The 27,217-nt window shown below is 43.3% G+C and overlaps 1 protein-coding gene across 2 annotated transcripts in view; it reads left to right on the forward strand.

The window, feature by feature from the left end:
- Positions 1–23,074, forward strand: part of spire1b (spire-type actin nucleation factor 1b) — a 44,464-nt gene extending 21,390 nt beyond the window's left edge. The window contains exons 4-17 of one of the 2 annotated variants that reach the window (XM_063198874.1): positions 338–463; positions 4,289–4,363; positions 5,185–5,349; positions 6,493–6,579; positions 7,627–7,756; positions 12,963–13,010; positions 14,144–14,304; positions 15,987–16,080; positions 16,537–16,679; positions 19,341–19,478; positions 20,266–20,336; positions 20,445–20,472; positions 20,821–20,975; positions 22,150–23,074. In XM_063198874.1, coding sequence (XP_063054944.1) covers positions 338–463; positions 4,289–4,363; positions 5,185–5,349; positions 6,493–6,579; positions 7,627–7,756; positions 12,963–13,010; positions 14,144–14,304; positions 15,987–16,080; positions 16,537–16,679; positions 19,341–19,478; positions 20,266–20,336; positions 20,445–20,472; positions 20,821–20,975; positions 22,150–22,417 — 1,689 coding nt within the window. In that variant the 3' untranslated portion in view covers positions 22,418–23,074. The remainder of the gene's footprint in view (positions 1–337; positions 464–4,288; positions 4,364–5,184; positions 5,350–6,492; positions 6,580–7,626; positions 7,757–12,962; positions 13,011–14,143; positions 14,305–15,986; positions 16,081–16,536; positions 16,680–19,340; positions 19,479–20,265; positions 20,337–20,444; positions 20,473–20,820; positions 20,976–22,149) is intronic. The other variant, XM_063198875.1, reaches the window with a different exon arrangement.
- The last annotated feature ends 4,143 nt before the right edge of the window (positions 23,075–27,217 follow it).

Below are 27,217 nucleotides of genomic sequence, written 5' to 3' on the forward strand. Positions count from 1 at the left end.
CAAAAGAATTGATTCATTCACAAACGTCACAACACTAGCTTGTTGCTAAGTTATCACACTTCTGACACCCACATGCAGTTGACGGCCTAACAGGCCTGCTGCATCTATTGCCTCTGGTCCTAAATTATGATGCCAAGAACAGGAAGCATCGCCAAAAAAAGATGATGTAGGATGTTTTGGCCGAAGAATGTGAACAGCTTTTCTTTTTAAGCATTATATCTCTCTCTATCTCTCGCATTGGTTGGTTCTATTGTTCTGTTGTGTGCTGTGCATTGTTTTAATGTATCAATATTAAATTCCTCTCCCTCTCTCTTTCTCTTTCTTCCAATCATTGTAGCTGTGCTCGTCTCACCTCCCCAGTCCCTCAGACGCTCCTGCTCACTACCAGGCCGTGTGTCGCGCCCTCTTCACAGAGACCAGAGAACTGCGAACCTTCCTGGAGAAAATCCACCACGCTAAAGAGGTGAGTGCTGCTGCTAGCCTTGAAAACTAAACAAACCTTAATGGCAGAAAAAAAATATTTTGCTTGACAGGTTGGTCTAGCATGGCAACATAGGGGGAAAAGATCACTGGGCTTCCATGCATAACACTATATCTGATTAAGGTATTTTTCTTTTTTCTTTCTTCTGTTTGGGCTTTTTTGCCTTGATTTTTGACAGGACAGTGGAGGAGAGACAGGAAAGGAGTGGGCAGAGAGAGGAAGGATGGGGAGGGATCGGCAAATGACTCTGGCCGGAATCAAACCTGGGTCGCTGGCGTAGTAACCCAGTGCCCTACCATTAGGCCATGGCAGGGCCTGATTAAGTTTTTTTCCTGTGTGAACCTTTGTAGCAGCTCGTTTAGGCAGGCTTAGCGTTGGTGATGACATGGCTACTCAGGCATATGGCATGAAGTGAAGCAGTATGAAGGCCAAAACCTCAACAAACCTTCAGGCTTGCCTATGGTGTGAATCTACACTATTGAGTTGCACATGTGTATGAAATGCGCTATATAAATAAAGTTGACTTGACTTGACTTGACTATTTATTTCATGCTAATCTGACTTGCCAAGCTAGTAACAGACAGCATATTCTTGTAGGCTCTGTAATATGTAATAGAGAAGGGTGGGCTGCACATCCTCAAGACCAGTGTTTCTCAACAGGGGTGCCGCGGAAACGTGGCTGATAAATAAATTATGTAATATAATACATGTTTGTCTAAATTGATAAGTCAATACTAGTCAGTGGAATCTTTCATCTGCCATTTACGCCCCAGTCAGCTGCAACTTCAAACGTAGGTTGTGTGACGTTTCCAAATGTGTTACTTTTCCAAGCTTGTGTGGTATCGGATGCGATGCCATGTTACGGCTTGTTGGTTTGGGGTGCCTTGAAGTTTTTCATGAATTGAAAGGGTGCCTCACCTTAAAAAAGGTTGAGAAACACTGCTCAAGACCACACACACACACACACACACACACACACACACACACACACACACACACACACATACACATACACACACACACACACACACACACACACACAAACACACACACACACACACACACACACACACACACACACACACACACACACACACACACACACACACACACACACACACACACACACACACACACACACACACAAACACACACAAGCACCTGCATGAACAGAATTGGTTTGTTAAACAACTACTTAATTCATCACACAGAAATAGTTAACCCCTTAAAAACAGGGTTATGAATTTGTTGTTACCAGAATGGCAATGGCCGAGTCGTAGTGCATTACTAAAGGCCCTGTGTTATGTCATAGTAGAATAGTACTATGGTAATTAACCTTTCAATGACTATTACAGCGTGCCTCAGATGGTACAGCGTGCATTATGGGGCTACAAAAGAATTCATTTAAATAATAGTTGTATATTACTTGTCTGATAAGAAACATTTCACCAGGTTGTGCAACTAGGTACAGTATATGCCACAAATTTGTATTGCATTTCAGTCCACAATCGTGCCGCACAAATATGGGCGCATTCACTGTGAGCATTCCTGCCCGGAGGCCGCGTGCTCTGTCTGCCTCCGCCATCCGCTATATTAACTGTGAAGCCAAGGATTTCAGTCATTATGTAATTCTCTGTTACAAAAGAGATTGGATTTTCCTTACAAGATTAGAAGATTATATTAATAGGCAGAGAAAATGTACTGAATGGGGGGAAGAAATGGATTTAGGAGCAAAGCAGCTTGCCTTAGCAACGGCGACGATTTGCATTCTGATCAGAACGTGGTGTTGTGTCTCTCTCTCTCTCTCTCTCTCTCTCTCTCTCTCTCTCTCTCTCTCTCTCTCTCTCTCTCTCTCTCTCTCTCTCTCTCTCTCTCTGTGTTAGTGTTGGGGAAGGGGGGTGGGGTGATGTGAGAAGTGTCAGATTGCAGATTATAGCCTTCCCCACAATCACTCCATATCAGCCTCATCACAGCTCAGCACTGGGCGCTGTTTGTAGGTCAGTAGCTACAGTGTCTGTCCTGTCCTCCTGTACAGACTATAATGTACATGAAGATGTGTTCATCTCTTGGCCTGTGTGTGTACATACGCACATGCACCACAGAAGAACAGAGCACCTGCATCGCACTTAGGTGTGTGCGCGTGCACACACACACACACACACACACACACACACACACACACACACACACACACACACACACACACACACACACACACACACACACACACACACACACACACACACACACACACACACACACATCAGCACATCTGCAGCTCTCTTGTGGTGCCCGCCCTCTCCCTTAGGGAGGTTTATGTTCTGGCTCTGCGAAAAAAGGGCCTTTTATTTCAGTGTTGCCAGATTGGGCGGTTACCTGGCTAATTGGGCTGCTTGGGATAGCAGTCTGCGGGTAAAAACGGGAAAAATCGGCCATTTGGCGTTTTTTTCTGCAGTTTTATGCCCATAGAAACCAATGCAATTTGTTGAAATTGGCGGAATTTAGCGGCTCCAGACGGTTTTTGACCACCTTTTAGGCGGGATTTGATCAGACACAATTGGCAACACTGGCCTTTTATTTCAGCGCAGTCACATAGGAGGATGCCAGAGAAAGACGGAGAGGGAGGAGAGGGAGCTATAATTGTACCAGCATTAGCCTGGTAGTAGGTTGTAGTGGGTACTCATGTGTGCCTTGGGGTGCATTTCTCGAAATCGTAGTTGCTAGCCAGTTAGCAACTTGGGTAGTTGCCAATGAGAAATTGAAATGCAAACAGCAAAGTAATGTAGTTACCAAGTATAGTTTCGAGAAATGCACTCCTGCCTGGGCAAGTAAACAAGGCCTCCTCTCCAGCTGACAGTGTGTACGGTACCTACTAATGTCTGCAGAGGCCTGTGATTTTACCTGCATATGCAGCCCAGAGGGCAGCACGTGTTTATGTGTGGTAGTAAACACTGGACCCAAAAGTAAATAAAAACAAGGCATATAATGGAAAATCAAACAAATGCTGTGTTTGTGTGAAAAATCACAACAGCAGCAACAAAAAAGCCAAAACATGTTTTTAAAAAGCACATGGCGGCCGGTGAATCTTTGGCTGTTGACATGAACCAAAGCATGAAATGATCTTTGTGTCACTCTTGGTCAAGTGCACATGTAACTGGTTTGTCAATTATGAGTTATGTCAATGTTTGTCAATTATGATTCTGATCTGTTTTTTTTCTTAAACCCTGTGTTGGTATTATTTGTTGGGACACTTGTTTCTCATGACTATGATCTATGAGGCCGAGGCCAAATCTCAATCAGCTCCCAAGCAATAGAGGTGTGAAGCACCTATTGCTTCTAATACATTTGGTATTGGCAGATGCCTCTTTCACACAAAAATCAGCAGTCCTTCCACCTCTTGCACAAAAACCAGATGTCCATCCCCACTTCCAGTGATGAAAATGTTGAAATATAAAAACTGAATCAATTTTGAAGTGAAGCCATAAATTGCACCAACATGATACCTCAGACAAACAGATCATGGTAAATGTCGTGGGGGGGTGGGGATGACTCATAATCAGTTCTTGCAGTTTCTCTGTCTCTACATTGCCTCTCCCCAATTAGCCGAGGAAAAGGTGTTATTTGTGTCAGAAAGAAAGTCAATACAATTCAATTGGAATGTTTGCCTCATTTCAGGGATGTCATTTTATGGATATGACACATTTGTTGTCTTTTCTTGTCCAAACACCACACTGTCACAATTTTTTTGAAGCCCAGCATTTTGTTCTGTTAATTAGTCTGTATAATTCTCTCTCTCTCTCTCTCTAGAACCTGCGTAAGATGGAGGGTGATGCTGTCGACGACCCTGGCCGTGATCTGACTGAGCTGCAGAATGCTGACTGGGTGAGAGGCCGAGGAGGTCGAGGCCAAGCTTGCTCGACGCCACCTCGTTCACTTCATAGTACTTGTCTGTGCCGCCTTGTGACTGAACGGGACCAGGCTCAGCTGCATGCACACCCCCAATCAGCTTATTATATTGACTACTTACATATGACCACGGCTGCTGACAGCTTTGGCTGGGCCCGGGACAAAGGCATATGAAAGGGCCCCAAACCCAATACATACAATGTAATAAAGATCCAGTTCTGGGCCCCCTCTCTCCCTGGGCCCGGGACAAGTGCCCCTGTCAGCTTCCCTGGCTGCATGCATACCCCCAATCAGCTTATGATATTGACTCTCAGTTACTTTGTACATATGACCACCGTTCGTTTAACACACGGCCATTAGTAATTAGCTGGATTACATGGGGGGTTTTCTTCTCTGCATTCCTGTGTTGCCCTCCCGTCTAATCTTCATTAACATGCTGTATTTACCTAAGCATTTTTCCTTTGGTAATATTATGCAGAGCTGATTATGGTCTTGTAGCTAAGACCCAGGTAGTCTGTGTCTGGCTTTTATGACTTAGGCATATTGTAGCTTTGGCCTTTTGTGTGGTGTGGTGTGGTGTGGTGTGGTGTGGTGTGGTGTGGTGTGGTGTGGTGTGGTGCGGTGTGGTGTGGTGTGGCGTGTAGGCTCATAGACCCCGGTCCTGTGTGTCTGGTCTGGTCAGCTCTTGTTGCTGCTGCTGCTGCTGTGAATTGACAGTGTCCCTCTGGTCTGCGGTGTGTAGGCTCGTTTCTGGGTGCTTGACTTGTGTCCTTCTGGTCTCTGGTCTGCGCGTGTAGGCAGTTTTCTGGGTGCAGGTGATGAGGGACCTGAGGCACGGGGTGAAGCTGAAGAAGGTGCAGGAGCGGCAGTACAACCCGCTGCCCATCGAGTTCCAGCTCACGCCCTACGAGATGCTCATGGACGACATACGCTCCAAACGCTACAAGCTGCGCAAGGTCATGGTGAGTCGGACATTGAAGATCTCTCCAAAAACTTCTTGTATCCATTTTCAATTTTGTTTTTTTAAATATATATATATATATATATATATATGTGTGTGTGTGTGTGTCTGTGTGTGTGTATATATCAGTAATTTCGCTGCTTTGTTGCTTTTAATTTGGGAAAAAAAAAATAATATCATATTAACTGTGTTTCAATTGCCCAAATGCCACCTTGAAATCTGATTATAAAAAAGCATATGTATGAAAAATGCATGTGTAAAATGGCTTTATAGCATGTTGGAAGAGAGCTTTTAAATTGTTTCATGATGAATTATACCAAGGACAATTTTTGAGAGGTTTTCTCTATGCCCAGGCTGTTTCAGATATCATGTTGCTTATAAGCATTGGTTTTGGAAAGCATTAACATTCCACATGTCAAAACAGTTCCTTGTTGGTGGGCTGTCTCACAAATTACAGACGCTCTCTCACTGACCGGTGTCAGATGAACAATAATGCTCTCTAAGTCTTGTGTCGTGTCAGTGGAATTAGTGTGGTTTCCAAAAGGATTAGAGGAATCAACATGACACTCCCCGAAACTCTATTAGTCTCTCAGTAAACAAATGTAAACAACATTTAACACTTATAACCCCTTCTATTTACCAGCCAGAAGTCACTTATTCACGAGAAGTCACCAATTCTCATCATAGTGTCTGGAGTCATTCTGATTTTGCTCATCAGGCACTTTTTATTTACAGAGAGAGTCCGAAAATGTTTCCTTCATGAAAGAAAGTGTCACCAATAATTGACTTTATTGACTTGTAATTAGCCTTTTTCCCATCGTGGCTTTAGGGAATACTGCCTAATTATGCTGCCCATGCTGCCTTTACATGACTACAAACTAGGTAGAACAACAAAACATTAGAGTAGAGTAGTAGAGAGTAGAGTGGAGAAGAGTAGAGTAGGCTATAATTTATTGATCCTGAGGGAAATTAAGGTGTCCAGTAGCATACATACATAGAAAAACAGAGTACACAAGACATTACATTACAAAACTTAAACAGAATAAACAAGCCATTGCACATATCATTGCACACATTTAGCCAAAGTTAGACAATTCATTTTGGAAACCAAAGAAAAAAAATATTATTTATATGTCATTTTCAGGTAAACGGAGACATTCCTCCACGGCTAAAGAAGAGCGCCCATGAGGTCATCTTGGACTTTATTCGCTCAAGGCCTCCGCTTAATCCTGTGAGTGATTTTTCTTTTTTTTAGGGCTTTTGTGTCTTTGTTGATTAGGACAGTCAAAAGTATGACAGGAAGAGAGTGGGAGAGAGAGTGGGGTAGGGCAGGCCTGGCATAGGACCCTGGCCGTACTCAAACCAGAGTCGCCATGGGCATCCAAGCCCATATGTGGGGGTTTAGCGCATTGCGTGGGCAGCTGTGGCCTAACAGTTTTGGAGTTAGGGCCTCCGCACATCTGTTCCGACAGCATTGTGGAGCACTTTTGCTTCCAACACAATTCCAAATCTGGGGTTGTATTGAAAGCAATAATCGAACTTTGGCAGAGCAGTGCTCTGCACTTTGTCGGAACGATGTGCGGAGGCCCTCAGTCTTGGTCTTAGTCTTTAGCAGGGCACCTAACCCCACATTGCACCAGGGACTGTAGCCATAACCAGTATCTAAATGACTGTAAGTCGCTTTGGATGAAAACAGAAGCTAAGTTTAAGAGTAAGGGCTTCTCCACACCAGCTCCGACAGCACTGCAGAGCACTTTCGCTTCGGACACAATTCCGACCCCCAAACCCAATTTCACACGAACATAGTATTGATAGTCAATGGGCGGCGCCGACAAAATAGAACTTGTCTCTAAATGCTATCCGACATCTGCGAATGTCTGCGGACATCGGCACCAGTGTGCGGGGTTCTATTGAAAACAATGGAATCGAACTTTTGCTGTGCAGTGCTCAGCACTTTGTCGGAGCCGGTGTGGGGAAGCTTTAAGTGTAGACGCCTCCTTGCTTGCCTGTACCAGAGATTCTTTAAGTATATAGAGATATGCCAATGTAATAGGTTGCTATGGGCACCTAACATGACCAGGTTCCGGTCTGCCTAAAGGAGCGTGTCATAATACTCCTAGCATTGAATAGAACAGTCCTTAGGTCTGCCTAGGTCTGCCTAAAGGGGGATTTCCCCCCCTCCCCCTTGCAATAATAGAACCCGGAAACAATGGGCCAATGGAACCTCTCTCTCTCTACTCTCTCTGCCTGTACTGTACTGTAATGTACTGTGCTGTAGGTAGCGGCCCGTAAGCTGAAGCCCCAGGCCGAGCGTCCTCAGAGCCTCCATGAGAAGATCCTGGAGGAGATCAAGTCCGAGAGGAAGCTGCGACCTGTGTCCCCCGACCAGATACGCAGGAGCAGACTAGGTGAGAACATCATCATCATCATCATCATCATCATCATCTCTCTCTCTGTCTCTGTTTCTGTCTCTGTCTCTCTGTCTCTGTCTCTGTTTCCCTCTCTCTCTCTCTCTCTCTCTCTCTCTCTCTCTCTCTCTCTCTCTCTCTCTCTCTCTCTCTCGTTACATTGCACACATACTAATATAAAGGTAATAAAACTGAGACCTGTGTACTCATAACAGTCTTTGGCATAGACACACCCAAACACACACACGCGTGCACGCACACACACACACACGCACACGCACACACGCACACGCACACACACACACACACACACACACACACACACACACACACACACACACACACACACACACACACACACACACACACACAACCTCCCTCCCCCCCACACACAGAGACACACCCACCATGAAAATATTGCCTATTTATTTATTTTTGTAGTGATGTCATATGTTTAGCATTAAAATATCCCGTTTCAATAAAACGAACCTTGAATTGTATTTAAAATGGGTAACCTCAGTGATTGAGGACGGAGCTATTGAGTGATTCTCTAATTCGCCTACACTTTTAAGTCCGTGGATTTTATTTGGCAATTCCATTAACTATTAACTGCATCCAATGATGTTTTGGACATTAGAAAACATTTATCTTTCATATAATACAGAAAGTGTAGACATAGCATTATTTCCCTCAGCAAGAATGAATATTTAATACTGGTTTTGGGCGTTTTCATGCCGTCCTGTTTTCCAAATGTCAGATTCAGTCTTCATATTAGCATGTAAAGAAACTTGTTTGGCCCAAGACGATTGCAAATGTTGATTCACAGTAATCATCACAATATGACAAAACTGTCAGAAAGACCACTGTCCTTTCCATTATACATGAAATTTGCCATTTTGTGTGTGTCCACGAAAACTGTGTTAACCGTGTCACGGTCTGAAACCTCCTCCATAAATCAGTAATGGTTTGGTCTTAGGCCATACGAATAACATCACGTGATGTCATAACCTCTTTGGCAGGATACGGGAAGACTTTTTGGTAAATTTTGAGCTCCATCCTTCCATAATTTAATCCATTCTTTTTCATGTTCTCATAGCGGGAAAATTGCCTGTCAACAGTGTTATCAACATATTCATAAGAATCTGAATTAGAAATCACATGTAGAAAAACACAGATAAAGCATACAGATACATGAATTGATTAAGGTGTTGTGGTGGAACTTCTGAGGTCCTCAGTTAGCACAACACCATAAAAATGGCTGAAATGTCAACGGTGTTACCGTCAATGGTGTTACAATTAAGTATGACAGTCAGGGTTGCCAGATGAGGCTGATGATTTCCAGCCCAAAAAATAATCAAAATCCGCCCTAAAAACCTGCCCAATTCTATTGATTTATATGGCAGTGGGAAGGTTTTTCTGATAGATGCCATTTTTACCCGCACACGGCCATCCTAAGCAGCCCAATTGGGCGGGAACCAGCCCAATCTGGCAACACTGATGACAGTTGAGGAGGAGTATGTTTTTGCCAATTTATATCCATATTGACAGACAAACAAACAAAATAATTTGTGTTCTAGGGAGATGGGTTTGTCTGCTCTGTTTTTTTCTCCTAAAAAAGTGCCGACTTGTTCCCCTGCACTGTTGACCGTAACACAGTTGAGTTACACCGTTGACTGTTTTGAAAGTGTTTTTGTGCTATTGATCCCTTATGTGTTGGAAAAATCCTATGAACATACACTAGGGATTATCTCTGGAGAAGGAAGTCTTGTGTAAGGAGGGTGACTATATTCAAATCAGACGTTACAGGGATTTATGATGAAAAATGTGTCAGTCTGTATCACACTGACTCATAAAATCCTACCTATGAAGCTCAACAATCACATTTTCTATATCAGTTGCACAGATTAATGACAACATTACTGCTAAGGGACATAAGCACTTTCAAACATATATTGTTTCAACTCTGTAGTATTTTTATATATGTTTGAAATGACATAGTATTTGTCCATAACACTGTTGACAAAATAATTAAGCAAATGTTCGCTTTCATTAGAGTATTTATCAAATGATTTAAGATTAAGCTTGGCAATTTGTTTGTTTGGAAACTTAAATATATACACTATGTAAACATCTAGGTCATTTAGTTGAAAAAAAATACTGATGATTGACATTTTGCTTTTGCCAAAAGCGTAGGAGAATCGTAGAATCACTCTATTGTAATTTGGCTTGTGTCATCCTATATACTTTGGCGGTGTTTTGAATACAGTACATGCTCAAAAATGTGAATGTGAAATGTGAAACGTGTGAAACAGTAGTAAAGAAACCACTGCTTTGCTTCCCATCATCAAACAGCCACAGCAGCTCTCGTCAGAAGGAATCATTTTACTGCACCAATCACCATGTCAGCTTTTCTGATGCATATTGCGTGCAATCTCTGTCTGCGTGTGTGTGTGTGTGTGTGTGTGTGTGTCTGTGTCTGTGTGTGTGTGTCTGTGTGCCTGCGTGAGTGTATGTGTGTTTGCGTGCGTGCATGTGTGCGTGTGTGTGTGTGTGTGTGTGCGCGTGCGTGCGTGCGTGAGTGCGTGCGTGCGTTTGTATGTATGAGAGAGAGAGTGTGTGTGTGTGCGCGTGTGCGCATGAGTGTGTGCGTGCGTGTGTGTGTGCGTACTCAGAGTTATTCCGGAATCATTTATGTGCCTGAATGCCGCAGCTCAATGGAGGCTCAAATGAGTTTCCGAATTAATGAATTCTCAGGCTCACTCAGCCATCTGTCTCGACCCTATTTCCTGTGGTTGTAGTTGTAGTGTGCCACTCATGAGTTCCCCTGCCTGCCTGCCTGCCTCTCTCAGGGCTAGTGCTACACTGCAGTAGTTCAGATGGCTAGGCTTCTCCATGTCGTCAAGAGGCATCACAGCTGTGGTACAGCAGCACCTTGCTGTTTTACTGTAGTTGCATCGAACTACATTCATACACGGCCTTGCTGTATGAATTGATAGTTCATTCTGTACATATGTACATATGCATTGTACATATGCTATCCCCACTTCTGATTAGATGCTAAACTGCATTTCATCGCTCTGTAGTTACTACACGTATGATGACAATGAAGATTAATCTAATCTAATGTAGGGGGTGAATTCAGGTAAATTGGGCCACCTTTTTTTGCCTATAAACAAATGGCCCAAAGTGGCCCAATTTACCTGAATTCACCATAATGAAATCTAATATTGCATCCAAATGCACTTATACTGTATCTCTGTGTAGCCTGACAGCCTTTCGTCACACCCTTTTTCGTTGTTTGTCCTTTTAAATTGCTCATACAATACCTGTGAATAATCAGCATGCTGTGATTCATAATGGTACTGTGCAAAGTGAGGACTTAGTCAGTGGTCACCCTCCCATTGCTTCTGTATGAAGCAATTCATCTTACGTTGCTTCTGACGCGTCAGCATGAGCAATAACAAATTCTCCACAGAAATTTGTTGTTAAAGCTAAAGCTTTAAAGCTAAGTTGAAGCTGTAGCAGAGCAGAGATTCCCTCCTCAACAAGTGGTTTTGAACGAACGAAATGTGTTGTGAATGAAATGAGGTCTTTTGCAGGACCAACATTTCACCTGTTGTTGATGTTGTTTGTAACCGCCTACCTGCCTGTTTTCCCGCAGCGATTAGGCCACTTAGCATGTCACAGAGTTTTGACACGTCAGGTAAATAAATGACAGACAGGTGACCTGGCGACAGGCTTTCTGTTGTGGTTTTGTGTGGTTTGTGTGTTGTGAAGTGATTAAACATCCACACTCAACATTTTCATGCTTCAGTCAGTTGTGGCAACATCCCAGCAGTGGATCAATCGGAGGGATAATTTGGGAACTTTAAATTAACCTTGTTTACAGTTGAAAGTTTTAAAAAATGGTTTCAGTTACTATAAGACTTCCCTGGTGTTATGCAGACCAAAACTCTCGATACAGATTCCTCTTCTGGAATGTTGCCATCTTAACATATCGATGTCATTTTACAGCCATGGTACCATTGTAAGTGACTGATGATCTTGCTGATAATAAATGTTTCCCATCAGAAAATGAGTGACCATTTTCAAAAATACATTGCTCATATCACTAGGTCTTAATGTCAGACATGGGTTGCATTCAGTAATTACTAACAGAACATAAACAATACCCAATATTTACTAACATAATGTAATTGTTTACAATTAAGAAGGTACTTAGTGTAGAAGCTGGGTTTTATCAATCACCAATTGTGCATGCTTACACACAGTGTTTAGACTGTGCAACCAGAAGTCACTTACTTAGCCTACTGAAAGTCTTTGAAGGTCTTTGTGCCAACGCTTTGTTTTTAGTTCCAAAAGTGCTCCCTGAGTAGTGGCGTGCGCTTGCTGGCTGTGGGCTTCCACACAGAGAGCCCTTTCACGGTGCCACATGAGTCGGCAGAATTTAATCTTAGAGGAGTTAACAGAGTCACTTTTTAACACGTCTCCCTTAAACCCACAGCTATGTGGACCTCTGATACCCTCTCCAAGGAGTGCCGTGGACATGTTTATTTTCTCTTTTCAGAATTCAGTTTGCAAACAGCACTTTCTGACATTTATATGAATGTATTATGCAGCAGATAGAAACTGTAGTATATTGCATCTGTTGGTATTTGGGTGATTTGTAATGGAGGGTAAAGTGTGGTGCAGTGCTTTACTACCTGTGCTAAAAATATTAATTATTTACCATGGCACAGCAGGGTAGACAAGCTATCGTTCAGGCAGTGCTTCCCTCCTGGGGCTACTGTAGGTGTCAGTGTTTCAGGGCAGATGTAAATATACTCTCACTCTGTTTCTTAAACCTTATCAGACCAAGGACCACTTTGTCCCCCCAAAAATGTTCAGGGACCACCTGTCAACTTAATTAACAGTTGACGGGTGCTAATTTGACACTGCTAATTTTGATACAGATCAGTTACTTCTTATTCGCATTACAAGAATGTCTTATTGTGGTAAAAATAACACTTCAGCAATGTTTAGCTTTGTAATAATGTTACAAATATAGCCAACTGCTAGCTTGTCTTGGAAAAATAGAAATCCCCTCATGGACCACCTGAGCTCCCAGTGGTCTGAGCCCCCAGTGGTCTCCAGACCACACTTTGAGAATCACTCTCTCTACACAGTATATACACCTTTCATCTGACTTGAAAGTGTTTCCTTATAGGTGCAGGCAAAAGCATCAGCACCCCTCAGGACCTGCTATGCAGACCAGGTATTATTATATCAACACAGCCAAGGGAGCACGCCTGCAAAGACATTACTCTATTCTCTCTTCTTCAGCTCTCTCTCTACTGAGGCCTGTGTGTTTCCAGCCTGTCTCCAAGTCTCAGTCTCCCCCTGCAGAGGCCTGACTGTGTGTGTGTGTGTGTGTGTGTGTGTGTGTGTGTGTGTGTGTGTGTGTGTGTGTACGTGTGTGTGTGTGTGTGTGTACGTGTGTGTGTGTGTGTGTGTGTGTGTGTGTGTGTGTGTGTGTGTGTGTGTGTGTGTGTGTGTGTGTGTGTGTGTGTGTGTGTGTGTGTGTGTTCGTCTGTCTACTGCACTCTTAAAGCACTGCACTGGGTACTTAGGAATGAGTAGGGGTGTAAATTATAATCCAAATGTATCGATGCATCGATCCTACGGCCGTCGATTTACAGTAATTGAATCGTATAGTATCGTAGGGCATTACCAAGTATCGAAAATAATCGAATCGCTGGCCTGTCCGATGCCCTAGCACCATAACACAATAGAAGTATAAAAGTAATTGGCAAAAATCGAATCGAAACGTATCATATCGTGGGGAATTCATAAGTATCTAAAATAAGGCTGTGATTTACACCCCTAGCACTGGTTACTTAGGAATGAGTCTGCTAGGCCCAATCTCATTAAGATGGCATAGCTGCAGAGCGAGCAGATGTTTTTTCTTTTTTCACTCAGACTTTCAAAGACTTCACATTTTTACCACTCACTGGTGAGGAATGAAGAGTTTACGTATAAGGAAGAGTAGAATCTTCAGTTTTATAAGTGTGGGTCGTGACTAATGCTTTTTCACGCTTGTCAGGTTTCATGCTTTGGATTTCTCTCACCCTCTCTCACTCCAGCCATTTTCCACTCACCCCTGTGCTGGGATACTTTCAGCTTCCTATTGTATTAGAATTTGTTTTCTTTGAGTGTACGTGCATTATCATAATGTGTGTGTGTGTGTGTGTGTGTGTGTGTGTGTGTGTGTGTGTGTGTGTGTGTGTGTGTGTGTGTGTGTGTGTGTGTGTGTGTGTGTGTGCGCGCACGTGTATACATGTATTCATGTGTGTGCGTGTACTGTATGTACTTGTGTGTGTGTGTGTGGACCTGCCTGTGTCTGCACAGACGTCTCATCCCCTGATTCAGCCAGGAAGGCGGTCAGCACCTTGTCCCTGGCCAACGGGGTGCCACTGCAGGCCAATGGGGGCGCTGGCTCTCAGGGTCTCTTCCAGAGGAAGAGGCTTCCAGCCCCCACACTGTCCGAAATGGACAGCTCAGAGTCTGATGTGAGTACTGCAAAGCTTAAAGGCCAACTTCCAATAAAACACAGTTTTACTCACTCTTTTCAAAGATCGGACGGTCACCCCAAGTTAAACTCACTTGCAAGGCTCTCATAGCGGTGCGTCAACTCGCCTGGCTGTGTTTCCCGGTGTTTCCCAATTGACATAAATAATGCAGAGAAACGAGCGAATCACGAAAGCCTTTCTGTGTTGCGTCACATCGAAAGAAGGCGTTGCCCACAAAGGTTTATGTCGACCCATTTATCTAAAAACATGTCGAGTAATTTTTTTCTGCTTGTTTTCAAAACAAGCACCGTCTGGTGGCCCGAAACCTAGCTTAGCTTAGCTATCAGCTGGTTGCTACTCTCAGGTACACACATAGCACAAAGCCTCATACATACAGCAAGCCCACTCAGGTTGCTCCGTGCCTGCAGCTCGCCTAGGGGTCGCTGTCGAAAGAGCACAGCCCTGAATGGAGCCTGCACGCCTCCGTTGGCGCCCCTAGTGCAGTACCACCCGGGGAAGTGGCGACTCTGCTTCCCATTACATTCTCTCCAAGAACAGGAGGACTGAGCCAATCAGAGACGCATTTCCACGAGAGCAGGAGGAGTGAGCCAATCAGAGACGCATTTCCACGAGAAACACGGAACACCCTCTCGTTTCTCCACAAGCCACCTTCCTAGCTTACAAAAACGGCTTGAAACAAAGCAACCAGAACGTTTTTTAAAACAGGACCAACGCGTAACACATTCAATAATAATGGGGAACACAGCAATATTAATTAAATTACGTTGAGAGGCCATCTTTAAAGGGGTATGCCACTATTTTGGGGCTTAATACAGTTAAAATCGTTGGCTGGGGTTTATAAAGGTGGTAAAGTGTCTTATTTTTCATGTTAAGCGTTGTCTTGCTTTAAGACAAGTTAAAAGAGGGAATATGACGCTAAGCTAGTGAAAGTCAATGGATCCGTGACTTTCACTAGCTTAGCGACATACTCCCTCTTTTAACTTGTCTTAAAGCAAGACAACGGCTTACATGAAAAATAAGTCACTTTACCACCTTTATAAACCCTGGCCAATGATTTTAATTGTATTAAGCCCCAAAATAGTGGCATACCCCTCTAAGCAGTTGCATAGTGTATGCGCATGTGTGTTAGGGGTGGAACTTGACAATTTTTACCAGTCACCATTTTTACGAGTTCATATTCAACCATTCCAAACATTGTAACAAGTAAGATACTTTTCTGATCAATACTTTTGTTTCCGAGGTCATAAATTCAGTTATTGTGATGCCAATAACTCTTTTCATTACCAATTTGCTTAAACCTTTGATGTTAGATGCTGCGTATAATTCAGCATTAAACTTGGCGCCCGTAGAAAAATTTCACCCGTGTGCGCGAGCGTGCGTGCATGTTGACAACATGTGAATGCTTGATTTTAACTGTCTCCAACTGTCTCGTTCTTGTTGTTGAACTGTTTTACACATTTACTTTTACTTACATTTACTTACTGGTTAGTATATTGTTTGCTTATTTGGATAGGATATGTTGTCATTTTTTGTGTGTCTGTGCACGTAGGATAGGTTAGCTAAGTGTAGTGTAATGTAATGTAATGTAATGTAATGTAAGGTGTGTACAGTACTGTGTGTTAGCATGTGCCACTCTGTAATGGGTGTGTTTGTGACTGTAGGAGGAGGCAGGGGCCCGCAGATCAGGCAGCAGCTCCAGCATCTCCACATCTGCAGTGGAGGATACATCTCCAGAAGGCACTCTGGGAAAGAAAAGTAAGCCTAGCCTCTACATAATATTAGACAGACGCACACTGCAGATACTTTAACGTTCAAAATTCAAGTTCAAGTGTATTGTACCCATATCAACAGTATAACATACTAGGAAAGTGTTTTGGTTTGCTCACAAATTCAGCAATACAAACAGACAGGGGTGGGGCAGGTGTTGGAGCGACTGTAAAGTGCTAGTGCGCTTATAGATATGCTGCACTTTGCAGACGCTCTCACCAAAGTATCAGAAATGAAACTACAGTATATGGCTTGAATTGGAAAGTGACTCTTTGAACTAGAAATGTGAGTAATTCGTCTCACTCTACCAATTCATATTTCGTTACTTTCACCACTTGTGTGTGTGTTGTGTTCAGCGCTGCCCTTGTTCATTCATTTTGCACCCCTGAGCAAGACTCGTTTAAGACAGGACGTATGTCTGTGTGTCTGTTGTGTTGTGTTCAGCGCCGCCCTTGTTCCTGCCCATCTCGTCAACCCCGCAGCCTGAGCGGCGGCAGGTGACCCAGCGGAGGCACTCCATAGAGAAAGAGACGCCCACTAACGTACGCCAGTTCATGCCGCCCACCAGACAAAGCTCCAAGTCTCTGGTACGTCTTTAAAAAACACACACACAATGTATGTAAACTGTTGAGACACAAACTGTAGTGTTCTAAACCCCTTTAACAAAATGAAACATAAAAGCACTTTTTCTAGCAATTTGTTTTGCTCTACTCTGTATATTTTTGTGCTGTGAGTAACGGTATAGATCCTCAAGGAGGTTGTATAACTGTAACTCTTGAACAGAAATTCACTTGCATGCATTCAGTATAAAGTGTATGAATTCTGTCCTTCAGTTGGAGGGAGGATCCAGTACATTGTGCTAAATCTTGTGCAGACACGGCTTGATGTACTGTATTGTATCTTGGTGCATTTTTTTTTACCCATTCTCACCTTGGCCGGAGCTTTCTCCCCTCCTTTGCTATCCCAATGGGCACGTTCGTGATGAAGCAGTGCTGGTTTTGTCAGGCAGAGCGCATGCACACTTGCACAATTGCGGCGGTTAGAAAATTCTAACCAGAATGCATCAAACTGGCAAAGTGTGCATGCATGCTGCCAAGCAAAAGCAGCACTGCTTCATCACGATCGTGCCCACTGCCTCACCGCTTCCTTTCCCACCCCTCCCTCCTCCCCACCCACCTGCTCCTGTGGACCTCCTGGGGGGGCATCATCAGCTGGCATGGATAGGCATGGTGCTGAGGCAGATGCCCCTCCGCCCCTCTCTGGCCGCTCTGCATTCTGTAAGGGGCTCTCTCGGCCTGGAGCTGGAGGCCCTAGCTGTCGGGGTGGCCGCCTCACTCGCTGCCTTATGCACTGCTGGGTTGTACAGATCTGGGATGAAGGTTCCAAAGGTTTGCCTACCGTACCTGTTCCGCCAATTGCAGTCTAGAGCATACGGTAGACCAGTGGTCTCCAAATGGCGGACCGCGGGGCCAAATCCGGCCCACACATGGCAAACATTTGGCCCACCATGAATTTGGAACAAATGAATACACATATAATGTGCTATCTGTGGCCATACGGTCGGGCGATTTGTTTGGCCCTCTGCCTCAGGTGCACTACATAATTTGGCCCTTTGGAGAAAATAATTGGAGACCACTGCGGTAGACTTTCCTTAGCTCTTGCGCTTCTAGGCTTTTTAGGCAGACACTCTATTGCTCAAGGGCTTAGCATGGGCAGCAGTGTTCAGCCAGTGCAGTGGATGACACTTAACTTGACCCGACCTTCACATGAAAAATATTTAATTCTTTCAAACTAATTTGAATTTTCTGTCAACAGAATTTTTCGAATTTGACAAAAATATTTATCTAGATATTAATCCAGATCTTGTTAATGTGGTTTCAAGTTCAGTGTTGCTAAATCTTAAACCATAATTGGCCAGAGGTTCGAGGGGTGCACTAATCATCAATCTAATCAAAGCTTCTCCATATTTATCCTAGCGATTTAGTTTGAGTTGCATGCACTCATCAAATGGTCAATAGATGTATTTTTGTTGTATCTCATACTGTTTTCAGGCCGACCAGAGCGGTGCCGCTGCCCGTTTCCACACCAGTTACGTTTGTGTTTTTGAATTAACCCTTTGAGGAGTAAGGAATTTCTAGAGGTTCTTCTAGAATTTTACTGGAACACTCTACAGCTCCCATAGACGTCTGTGTTAAAAATCTCGCAAAGACATTATGACATCATAATGAGAACTCAAAATTTTGGCAAAATTCTAATCACATATTTGTGATGGTACTCCTCAAGGGGCTTACCTAGCCTGGGAACTCCCATACTGCCTCTAGTTCTACACAATCGTTCCGATCTGAAAGATGATGTAATAATGCATGAGTTGTTTCACAGTGGGAATTATGCAGGGAAGAACAAGGATGTGCAATGGCTAAAAAAATAAATAAATAAATAAAAAACAGTCTGGCCAGGTTGCCAAGGGATGGTTTTAGCACAAACATGAAAAGGACCAACACCAGTACAAACAAACTTTTATATAAATCTTTATTTTTGATCACTAAGTTTACAGTACTATGAAATTGACGCATTTGTGAATTTGAAGAGAGAGAATCCAAGGAACTACAACTACTCCATATTTATTCTCCTGCAGTAGCTTGATTTTTTCAATGTTCAGTCCTCAAAAGTACTCAAGCTTATGTCGGGTTCTTCTACAGGTCCATCACCTATAGTTGTCTGTGTTTTAGTCATTGACGTGCATTCTGTGTAGGCCTATATACATCAATGGTTTAACCTGTGAAGACACAGTCAGCCTTAGGCCTATACATTTGCTGTTACCAGAGTGACAATGATCAAGTCGTAGTGTATAAAGACCCTATGTTGTGTCATATTAGTGTAGTACTATGGCAGTTAACTTTTCAATGACTATTGCAACGTTCCACTGGTGGAACGGCGTGCATTATGGGGCTACGTGCTATCCTCTGTATGGAGCACAGTCATTGCTATCCTGCCATCTTGCACTGGAGCCCTGATGTGGGCCTGGGAGGATGCACCATGACAGACGTCTACTGTCACTGGTGAAAGGAAGAGGCTGAAATAGGAGCGGCAAGGGGATAAGAGGCAGGAAAGGGAGTGGAAGTGGGAGGAGTGAGAGCAATGACTGTACAGCCTGCCAGGAAAGAGTTGACATTTGGAACACTGTGAGAAACCTGTGTCTGTTGTTGCCATGGAAACCGTGTTAATGATCCATCCGCTCGCCCGTTTAGGAGGAGTTCTGTTACCCCGTGGAGTGCCTGGCGTTGACAGTCGAGGAGGTCATGCACATCCGGCAGGTGCTCGTCAAAGCCGAGCTGGAGAAGTTCCAGCAGTACAAGGACATCTACAACGCCCTGAAGAAGGGAAAGGTGAGTCTCTACAACAGTGTTTCTCAACAGGGGTGCCGGGGCACCCTGGGGTGCCACGGGCCCCCCTCAGGGGTGCCGCGGAAATATGGCTGATAAATAAATTATGCCGGCCTAATATGATACATACTTGTCTAAATTGATAAGTTAATGCTAGTCAGTGGAATCTTTCATCTGCCGTTTACGCACCATAAAGTAGCCTAAATATAGGTCGCCCCAGTCAGCTGCAACTTTGAACGTAAGGTCGTGTGACCTCTCCAAATGTGTTACTTTTTTAAGCTTTTGTAGTATCGGATGCGATGCCATGTTACTGCTTGTTGGTTTGGGGTGCCTTGAAATTTTTCATGAATTGAAAGGGTGCCTCGCCTAAAAAAAGGTTGAGAAACACTGCTCTACAACACCCTGAAGAGGGGAGAGTTGAGTCGCAAGCAGCCAGTAGTTCTCAGTTAGAGGACTCATGGTGAACTTAATTGTTTGTGGTAGCATAAATGCTGGTAAATACATGGGTTCTACATTTTTGTTTACTCCTGGCTGCGCGACACTAGCTGCGCACAACTCGGTCGGTCAAAAAATTAGCTCACATGGTTGGCTGCCAGTGTCTTGCCCCTCCTCACAACATCGTGTTTATAAACACGGTGAACCCATGTATATCTCATTCACCAGTTTGTCCCCTTGGGTTATGTGGTAAACATTTATGATTATCAATTGTAGTTCTTGAATTGCTCTTTATGGGATGACAGAGCTCGTCCGTGTTGATGATGACATCCTAAATCAACTTTTTTTCTTCTAGCTGTGCTTCTGTTGCCGGACCAAGAGGTTCTCTTTCTTTATCTGGTCCTATACCTGCCAATTTTGCAAAAGGTGAAGTTCTGCCTGCCTTTATTCACTTACTTGCCTTTTTAACATGCAATGACCACACCACCATAGAGAGATCTTATCATTTTGACCAATTTTCCAATTCATTCACAGGCCAGTGTGCTCTCAGTGCTGTAAGAAGGTGAGTAGTGATTTCACATACAGTGCAGTCTTATAGTGTTATAATACATAAAGAAAAAGGGTGAAAGACGTTTTTTTGGGGCTCAACCGTCAGGTGGCGTAACAGCATTTAATGCCCATTAATTAATTAGTAATTGATGGTTGATATGCTGCAATGAATATGCTTGTTAGATAGTCCACTAAAAACAAACATCCATACAATAGTGGAACTGGCTGTCATTGCGCCGCCCTGACGTGTGCTACTGCTGAAACGTCACTGACCGAAAAACATGAATTGTTTCTGTATGCTGTTGCTGCACTTTCGATTCCTAACCCTGGCTCCCTGCCCCCCTCTGCCTGTGTTACTCAGATGAGGTTGCCTTCAAGGCCCTATGGCAGCATGCCCATCTACTCTTTGGGCCCCTCCACCTCCACTGCTACCCTGACCAAGCAGCCATCTACCCAGAAGGCAGAGAAGTCCAGCGGAAGCCCCCACCGGCCTAGCCTGCAGAGGACCATGTCTAGGTATAACAGTGCTCTGATGGTGTCATGACATGCATTGACATATCAGTCAAGACTACATCTAGTATGTTGCTTCGAGCTTTTTCTTTACAGCTAGTGGATGTTAGTTACCTACGCCAAGCAGGTTATGTGTTCGGTCGCGTTGGTTTATCTGTTTGTTTGTATGTCTGTCAGTCAGCAGGATAACGTAGAAAGTTATCATGATCCGGATCCAGGAATTTTTTTAAAGATTCTTCACCACATTCCAGTTTCTAACTAGTTTTCAAGTTGTATTATAGGCATAGGATTCCACAGCCTGTTGATGTTATGGCGTCAGTGACCCAATGGCCTTGGCGACCCCATGGCCTCTTTTCTACTGCCAGTTTTCTGGTAGGCCTACAGCTCGACACAGCGCGACTCAGCCACCACTTTTTGCTTTACGATTGAGCTGTGCCCTGCCCAGTCGAAAAGCAAAAAGGTGGCGGCTAAGTTACGCTGAGTTGCGCTGTAGGCCTACCAGAAAACTGGTGGAAAAGAGGCATCTAAGTGCTTCTACGTAGTTATACAGTGTGGGCATTTGAATTTGTATAAAGAAGACTACAGTCACTGTCATTCTTTTGAAAAGCACTACATCACATTTTCTTCATTTTCTTTGAAGTTCTAAAATAATGACCAATTGCCAAATGTTTTTTATTTGTGATATCAGAAAGAATGTTGTGCGTAACACATGATATATACGTAGATACTCTATGCATAATGAATGATCTTAACCGCCCAATGAGACAATGGAGACAAAGATCATTTGGGAAAAAAGCCATCCTCAACCTCACACTTAAGATTTTCTTTTACTTCAGACACGTAAAAGTTTGATGTCTTACCTGACATGTTCCGATGGTATGACTTCCATCTTCATCAGAGGGTCACAGGGATGTGTAACGTGCTGTAGTATCAGATGATGTTGTTGTGCGTTGTGTGACAGGGAGGTCACACCTCCACAACAACATCAGCTGACTCTAAAGCATGTCACACATACCGTCGAAACATGTCAGGTAAAAGATAAAACTTCTACATGTCTGAAGTAAAAGAAAATCGTAAGCGTTATGTAAACAGTTAGACATAATGAACCTTATACATCCGTCCTCTCAACCTCCCTCTTGCCCGCTGTTCTTAAATATGTCCACCCCCACCACTCTTACAGGTTATCTAAGCACAGTACCAGCTCCTCTTCCAAGGACGAGGTGGAGCTTCCCAAAGAGCTGACGGAGGACTGGAGCACCATGGAGGTGTGCGTGGACTGCAAGAAGTTCATCTCCGACATCATCATGTCCAGCAAGCACAGCCTCTCCCTGGCCACCAAGCGTGCCCGCCTGACGCGCAAACCCCACTCCTTCAGCGTCACCTCGGGACCCTCTTCGTCCAAGGGGGCGATGTACAAGCCTTCGGAGAGAACAATCAATGAGGTGTAGCCTAGCCTAACCTCGCTGCTGTGTTCGTGCACACTGATGGACTTCCCTCTCTCTTATTCTCTGACCTCAGCCACCTTTAAAGTGACACTCAGTGAAACTGTCCTCAAGCAGTCATGTCATTCTCTTTTCCCTTCCCTTCCCTTTCATATCATCTCTTTCTCTCTCTCTCTCTCTATCTCTCTCTCTCTTTATGTATGTAAGGTTGGATCCTATCTTTGGCTGTGTTTGTCTTAGTGAGTCAGTGTGTTTCAACAAGCTTTGCGGAGGCTGGCTGGCTATTCCTCACGTGTGCACACACAGTAGAGTAGTGGGCGGTGTCGTGCTTGTGGGACACACAAGAACTTGAGCACTATCAGCCAGTTCAGATCAGATAAAGGTTACAGAAGGTGACTAATGTTTCCAATGTACATAACAGTGCCTCATGGTCCTCATCCATCCATCCACCTCCCTCCCTTCAGGCCACTACTGGAACTGCAACAAGTTTGGAGTCCTTTTCCTTCTCTCTCCCTGGTTCACTTCTTCAACACACTTTCTTCCTCAAAGCACACACCATCCTTTCTGTGTTTTAAGATTTTTTGGGGGGGCTTTTTTTACTTTATTGATGACGGGGCAGTATGAGAGGTGGATAGGAAGCGAATGAGGAGAGAGACAGGCAGGGGTCGGACCGGGAAACGAACCCGGGTCGGCCGCATGGCAGACGAGTGCCCCACCATTCGGCCATGGCAGGGCCACCCTTTCTCTCTTTGCAGGGCCACCGTTTCTCTCTTCACATTAGTCTCTCTCTCTCTCTCGCTCTCTCTCTCTATCTCTCCATTTATGTCTTTGCCTCCCTCCTCTATGTACATAATAGTGCCTCATGGGCCTCTTCCATTATCTTCCCTTTATCCCTCTTTCGCAGCTAGGTTGGAGTCCATATCCGAGTGTACGATAGTGTGTAGCTCGCTGATGGTGGTGACACTATAAAAAAAAAGCAAGCCAATGATGTCCCGCATCCCCTCTGTGAATGTCTTCTGTGGCGGTTCCATGCAGTTATCATGTGGGTCTCAGAGCCAGTGTTGCCAGATGTGTCTGATCCAATCCCACCCAAAGGGTTTTCCTCAACTGCCAAAATGCACCAAATTTCAACAAATTGCATTGATTTCTATGGGCATAAAACTGCAGAAAAAACGCCAAATGGCCAATTTTTCCTGTTTTTACCCGCAGATGGCGATCCCAAGTAGCCCAATTGGCCGGGTAACCACCCGATCTGGCAACGCTGTTCAGAGTCACCGGGGTCTCAGAGCAGAGGAAAGCAATTTCCCTCCAAGCACTTTGGAGAGGACAAAAGAGGCCACAATTTGGCTGTTGGTGTTGCTGAGAAGTGACGTGGCTTGGCCAGTGCCAGACTGGTGTCTACTGACACAAGAGGAAGTGATGTAAGAAGAGAGCAGCATAATGTGTACTTGAAGGGATTTGGAGAGGTAATGTTATCGTGGTTTTCTAAAAGTTTGACTTTTGTACAGATATTGTGGCCAACATACAGTGCGTATAAATAGTGGCGTGGTCCATGTATGGGATGGGTATGTGATGGTGATGATATTTTTATATCTTTTTTTAAACGTTTGGTGGATTCAGGAAACCTCTGCATAATGGGGATCTTTGTTTGCAGTCGTTGGCTTTTGAAAAAAAAGTGTAATGTCCAACACATTTGCATCTCCAAGAGCCTCCCAAGATACTTCCTTGTGTTATTATCCCACAGTCTGTGTCAGTGAGATTAACAAACAAAATCAATTACCTGTGTGACAAAAGAGATTCAGTACTAGTATAGTATCATGACATGTATCGACACTGACTTATGATCAGTATTAAAAAATAAAATGCCATTCTGTATGTCACATACGATGCAAAATGTACTTACTATGGCACTTATTGACAGGAACCCTCGTAGAGGAAAAAAAATCTGTCCTGATTACATACTGTAGCATATCGTCGAAAGTACTACATGGAAGGATACTAGTGAAATGTTATCTATTGTCTGTAACCTGTATGGAACAAAATTGTTCAGTAGTGGTGGTAAAAAATGTGAAGTATTATGGAAAGGCATCAGCAAAAAAGAAAAACCCAACTGCATTATATGAGGAAGAGTAAAACTTGGGTAACACTTTACTTGACGCCGGTGTCATTTGCATGTCATAAGTGTCATAACATTGTCATGGCACAGTTATGCACGTGTCATAAACATTATGTCCATGTCATAAACATTTTATGACTGTTGGCCTTAAGTGACATTCGGTTATGGCAATGTCTTTCCCATAACCGAATGTCACTTAAGGCCAACAGTCATAAAATGTTAAAGATATGGACATAATGTTTATGACTTATCGATGACTGTGTCATGACACTATTATGACACTGTAATGACATGCATATGACACCGGCGTCAAGTGAAGTGTTACCAAAACTTGCTAATTTCATCCAGGCTTTGAGGATTTGTGTAACACTGATCTTCTGGCCACCAGTGATGGTGCCAAAGGGATTCCATGTTTTTCTCACTGTCATATCTATATAGCACATACCTCTGTAAATAATACAACCACCTGCTACACATAGCCAGTTAACTTCATCCTCTTACTGGAGGCTGGTGTGACCTTGTTTATACAGTATATATAGAAATGTAATTTTTTTTGTACATTATTTTCAAAAAAACAAAATCTGTGACCGTGTAAATCAAGAGTATCCTTATGACTGACTCAGTACTTTGAATGATTTAGTGAAAATGCAAGCTGCAGTGATGATGTCTTCACTTTAATGCTAGTAGTCTGCAAATGCAGTGTGTCTTTCTAACCTGTTCATCATGAAGAATTGCAAAAATGAAAGTAGTCTGATTTTGTAGATGAAATCTGTGTACTAGTAAAGGGAAGGCTCCTTTTACACCCTTAAACTAATTTCAGAATGCTTGCTGGTTGATCAGAAGCACACACGGTGCATGCCTGTGGAAATTATCCTGTTTGAATGTGGCTCAACTTGCAAGTAGGGGTGTAAATAATCATCGAAATGTATCGATATATTGCGATATAATCTAAGGATTGAATTGAATCGCATTGCATCGTGGGGCATTCTTAAGTATCAAAAATAATCCAATCACTGCCCCCTGCCCAATGCCCTAACTCCATAACATAATGGATGTGGAAAAGTAATTGGAAAAAAGTTGAATCGAATCGTATTATATAGTGTCGTGGGCCATTTTTAAGTATCGAAAATAATCTAATCGCATCGCATCAAATAATAAGATATTGAATCGTATCGTCATGGAGGCTCTGATTTACACCCCAACTTGCAAGTGTATATTCATCAATGGAGGAGCACTTTCTTTCATTAACCTTCCGATGATTGAATTCTCCATGTCACTTCATAATACATTTCAGGAGGAGTCCACATATAAATCATGCAGAGACAATTTTAGTAACACACACACAAAGACAGTTAGCGTGTTACACTTTACAATATGTACCACCCCGAAAAGCACAGCAGGCATATTTGCACTTTTCTCCCCAAAGGGCGCTTCTGACTTTTGACAATTGCATCCAGATTGTTAGTCAGTGCTAAAGATGTGATCTGATCATTTTCAAAAACAAAAAATAGTTTAATATTTTAACTCCTCCCGTGTAGTGGCTGTCCCTGAAAGAACACTGTAGGTAAAACATGCTTTAGCAATTACAGTACATGAAGCTGACAACATGCATGTATCTCCTGCAAAGATTCTCCTCCTTTTGTCTGATCTATTGCAATACGTTTTTTTTGTAGTAGTTCTTGGGGCAGCTTTCATCCACCCAACTTATTTTATAAGCATAAAGGGGAAAACATGAATCTTTGTAATGACAATTCAAGTCAATAGTCAGATCATTCCCATTATGTCTCATTCTCATGGTAGTACGTCGCCAGGTATGTTGAAGCTCATTCATCAACTTTGCCAATGATTTTGCCTTAAAAAGCATTGCCTTCTCCATCACTCAGTCTTTTTGGCAAGACAGTAATAACCATGACTACTATCTGTAACCATTTACCATTAGACTGGCATCCGTACTGGAATTCATGGCTGTGGTAAAAGGTGACATGATGTTTGCAACTTATATGATCTAAAATGGCAGCCCGTTCATTCTGTGGCAGCAATGTGCATGCATCTACTGTGTGGCTGTTTTTTTGTTTTGTTTGTTTTTGATTTCAAAGTGTCAAGATGACATTAATAAATCCATGCAATACCTTTGAATGTCAAATGTTTTGCTGCATTTTTTTTCTTAAAACAAAAAACCTTAAAATACCCTTCAGCTCCTTTGTGTGGTTGTTTGATGCGTCAAATCTCAAATGTTTTCTAGCTATTTGGCAGATATTCCATTTAAGCCTTTTTTTCTAAAAATAAATGGGGTGGTGTCACACTCATCTTTAAAAGTCACCCATCTGTCAGTGTCAAGGTCTTTATCTTTATGCTCAACTGTCTGTAATCTTTGACATTTCTCAAGCGTTGTCAGCCTTGCACATTATGAACGGAGCTCTCGCTGGCAGATTTATCACTTGATTGAACATCAAAATGGGGGAAAAGCCACAGATCACCTGTGGTGTTTGAAGATGAAAGGCATCAACTCAATGCACACAATCTGATAGATAGGCACGTTCCACTGGCATCTGCCCTTGCCCTGTGTAGCCATCTACCATGTAAAGGGTTATTATCCAGAATGCTGATGTGTTGCGCTAATTTGCAGAAATACATGTATCTTAATCAGGGGGTTAAAGTGCTTTTTGTTTCTTACTGGTGCTACCCTGACC

Source organism: Engraulis encrasicolus, chromosome 5 (assembly GCF_034702125.1).
Source record: "Engraulis encrasicolus isolate BLACKSEA-1 chromosome 5, IST_EnEncr_1.0, whole genome shotgun sequence".
In the NCBI taxonomy this organism is placed as follows: domain Eukaryota; kingdom Metazoa; phylum Chordata; class Actinopteri; order Clupeiformes; family Engraulidae; genus Engraulis; species Engraulis encrasicolus.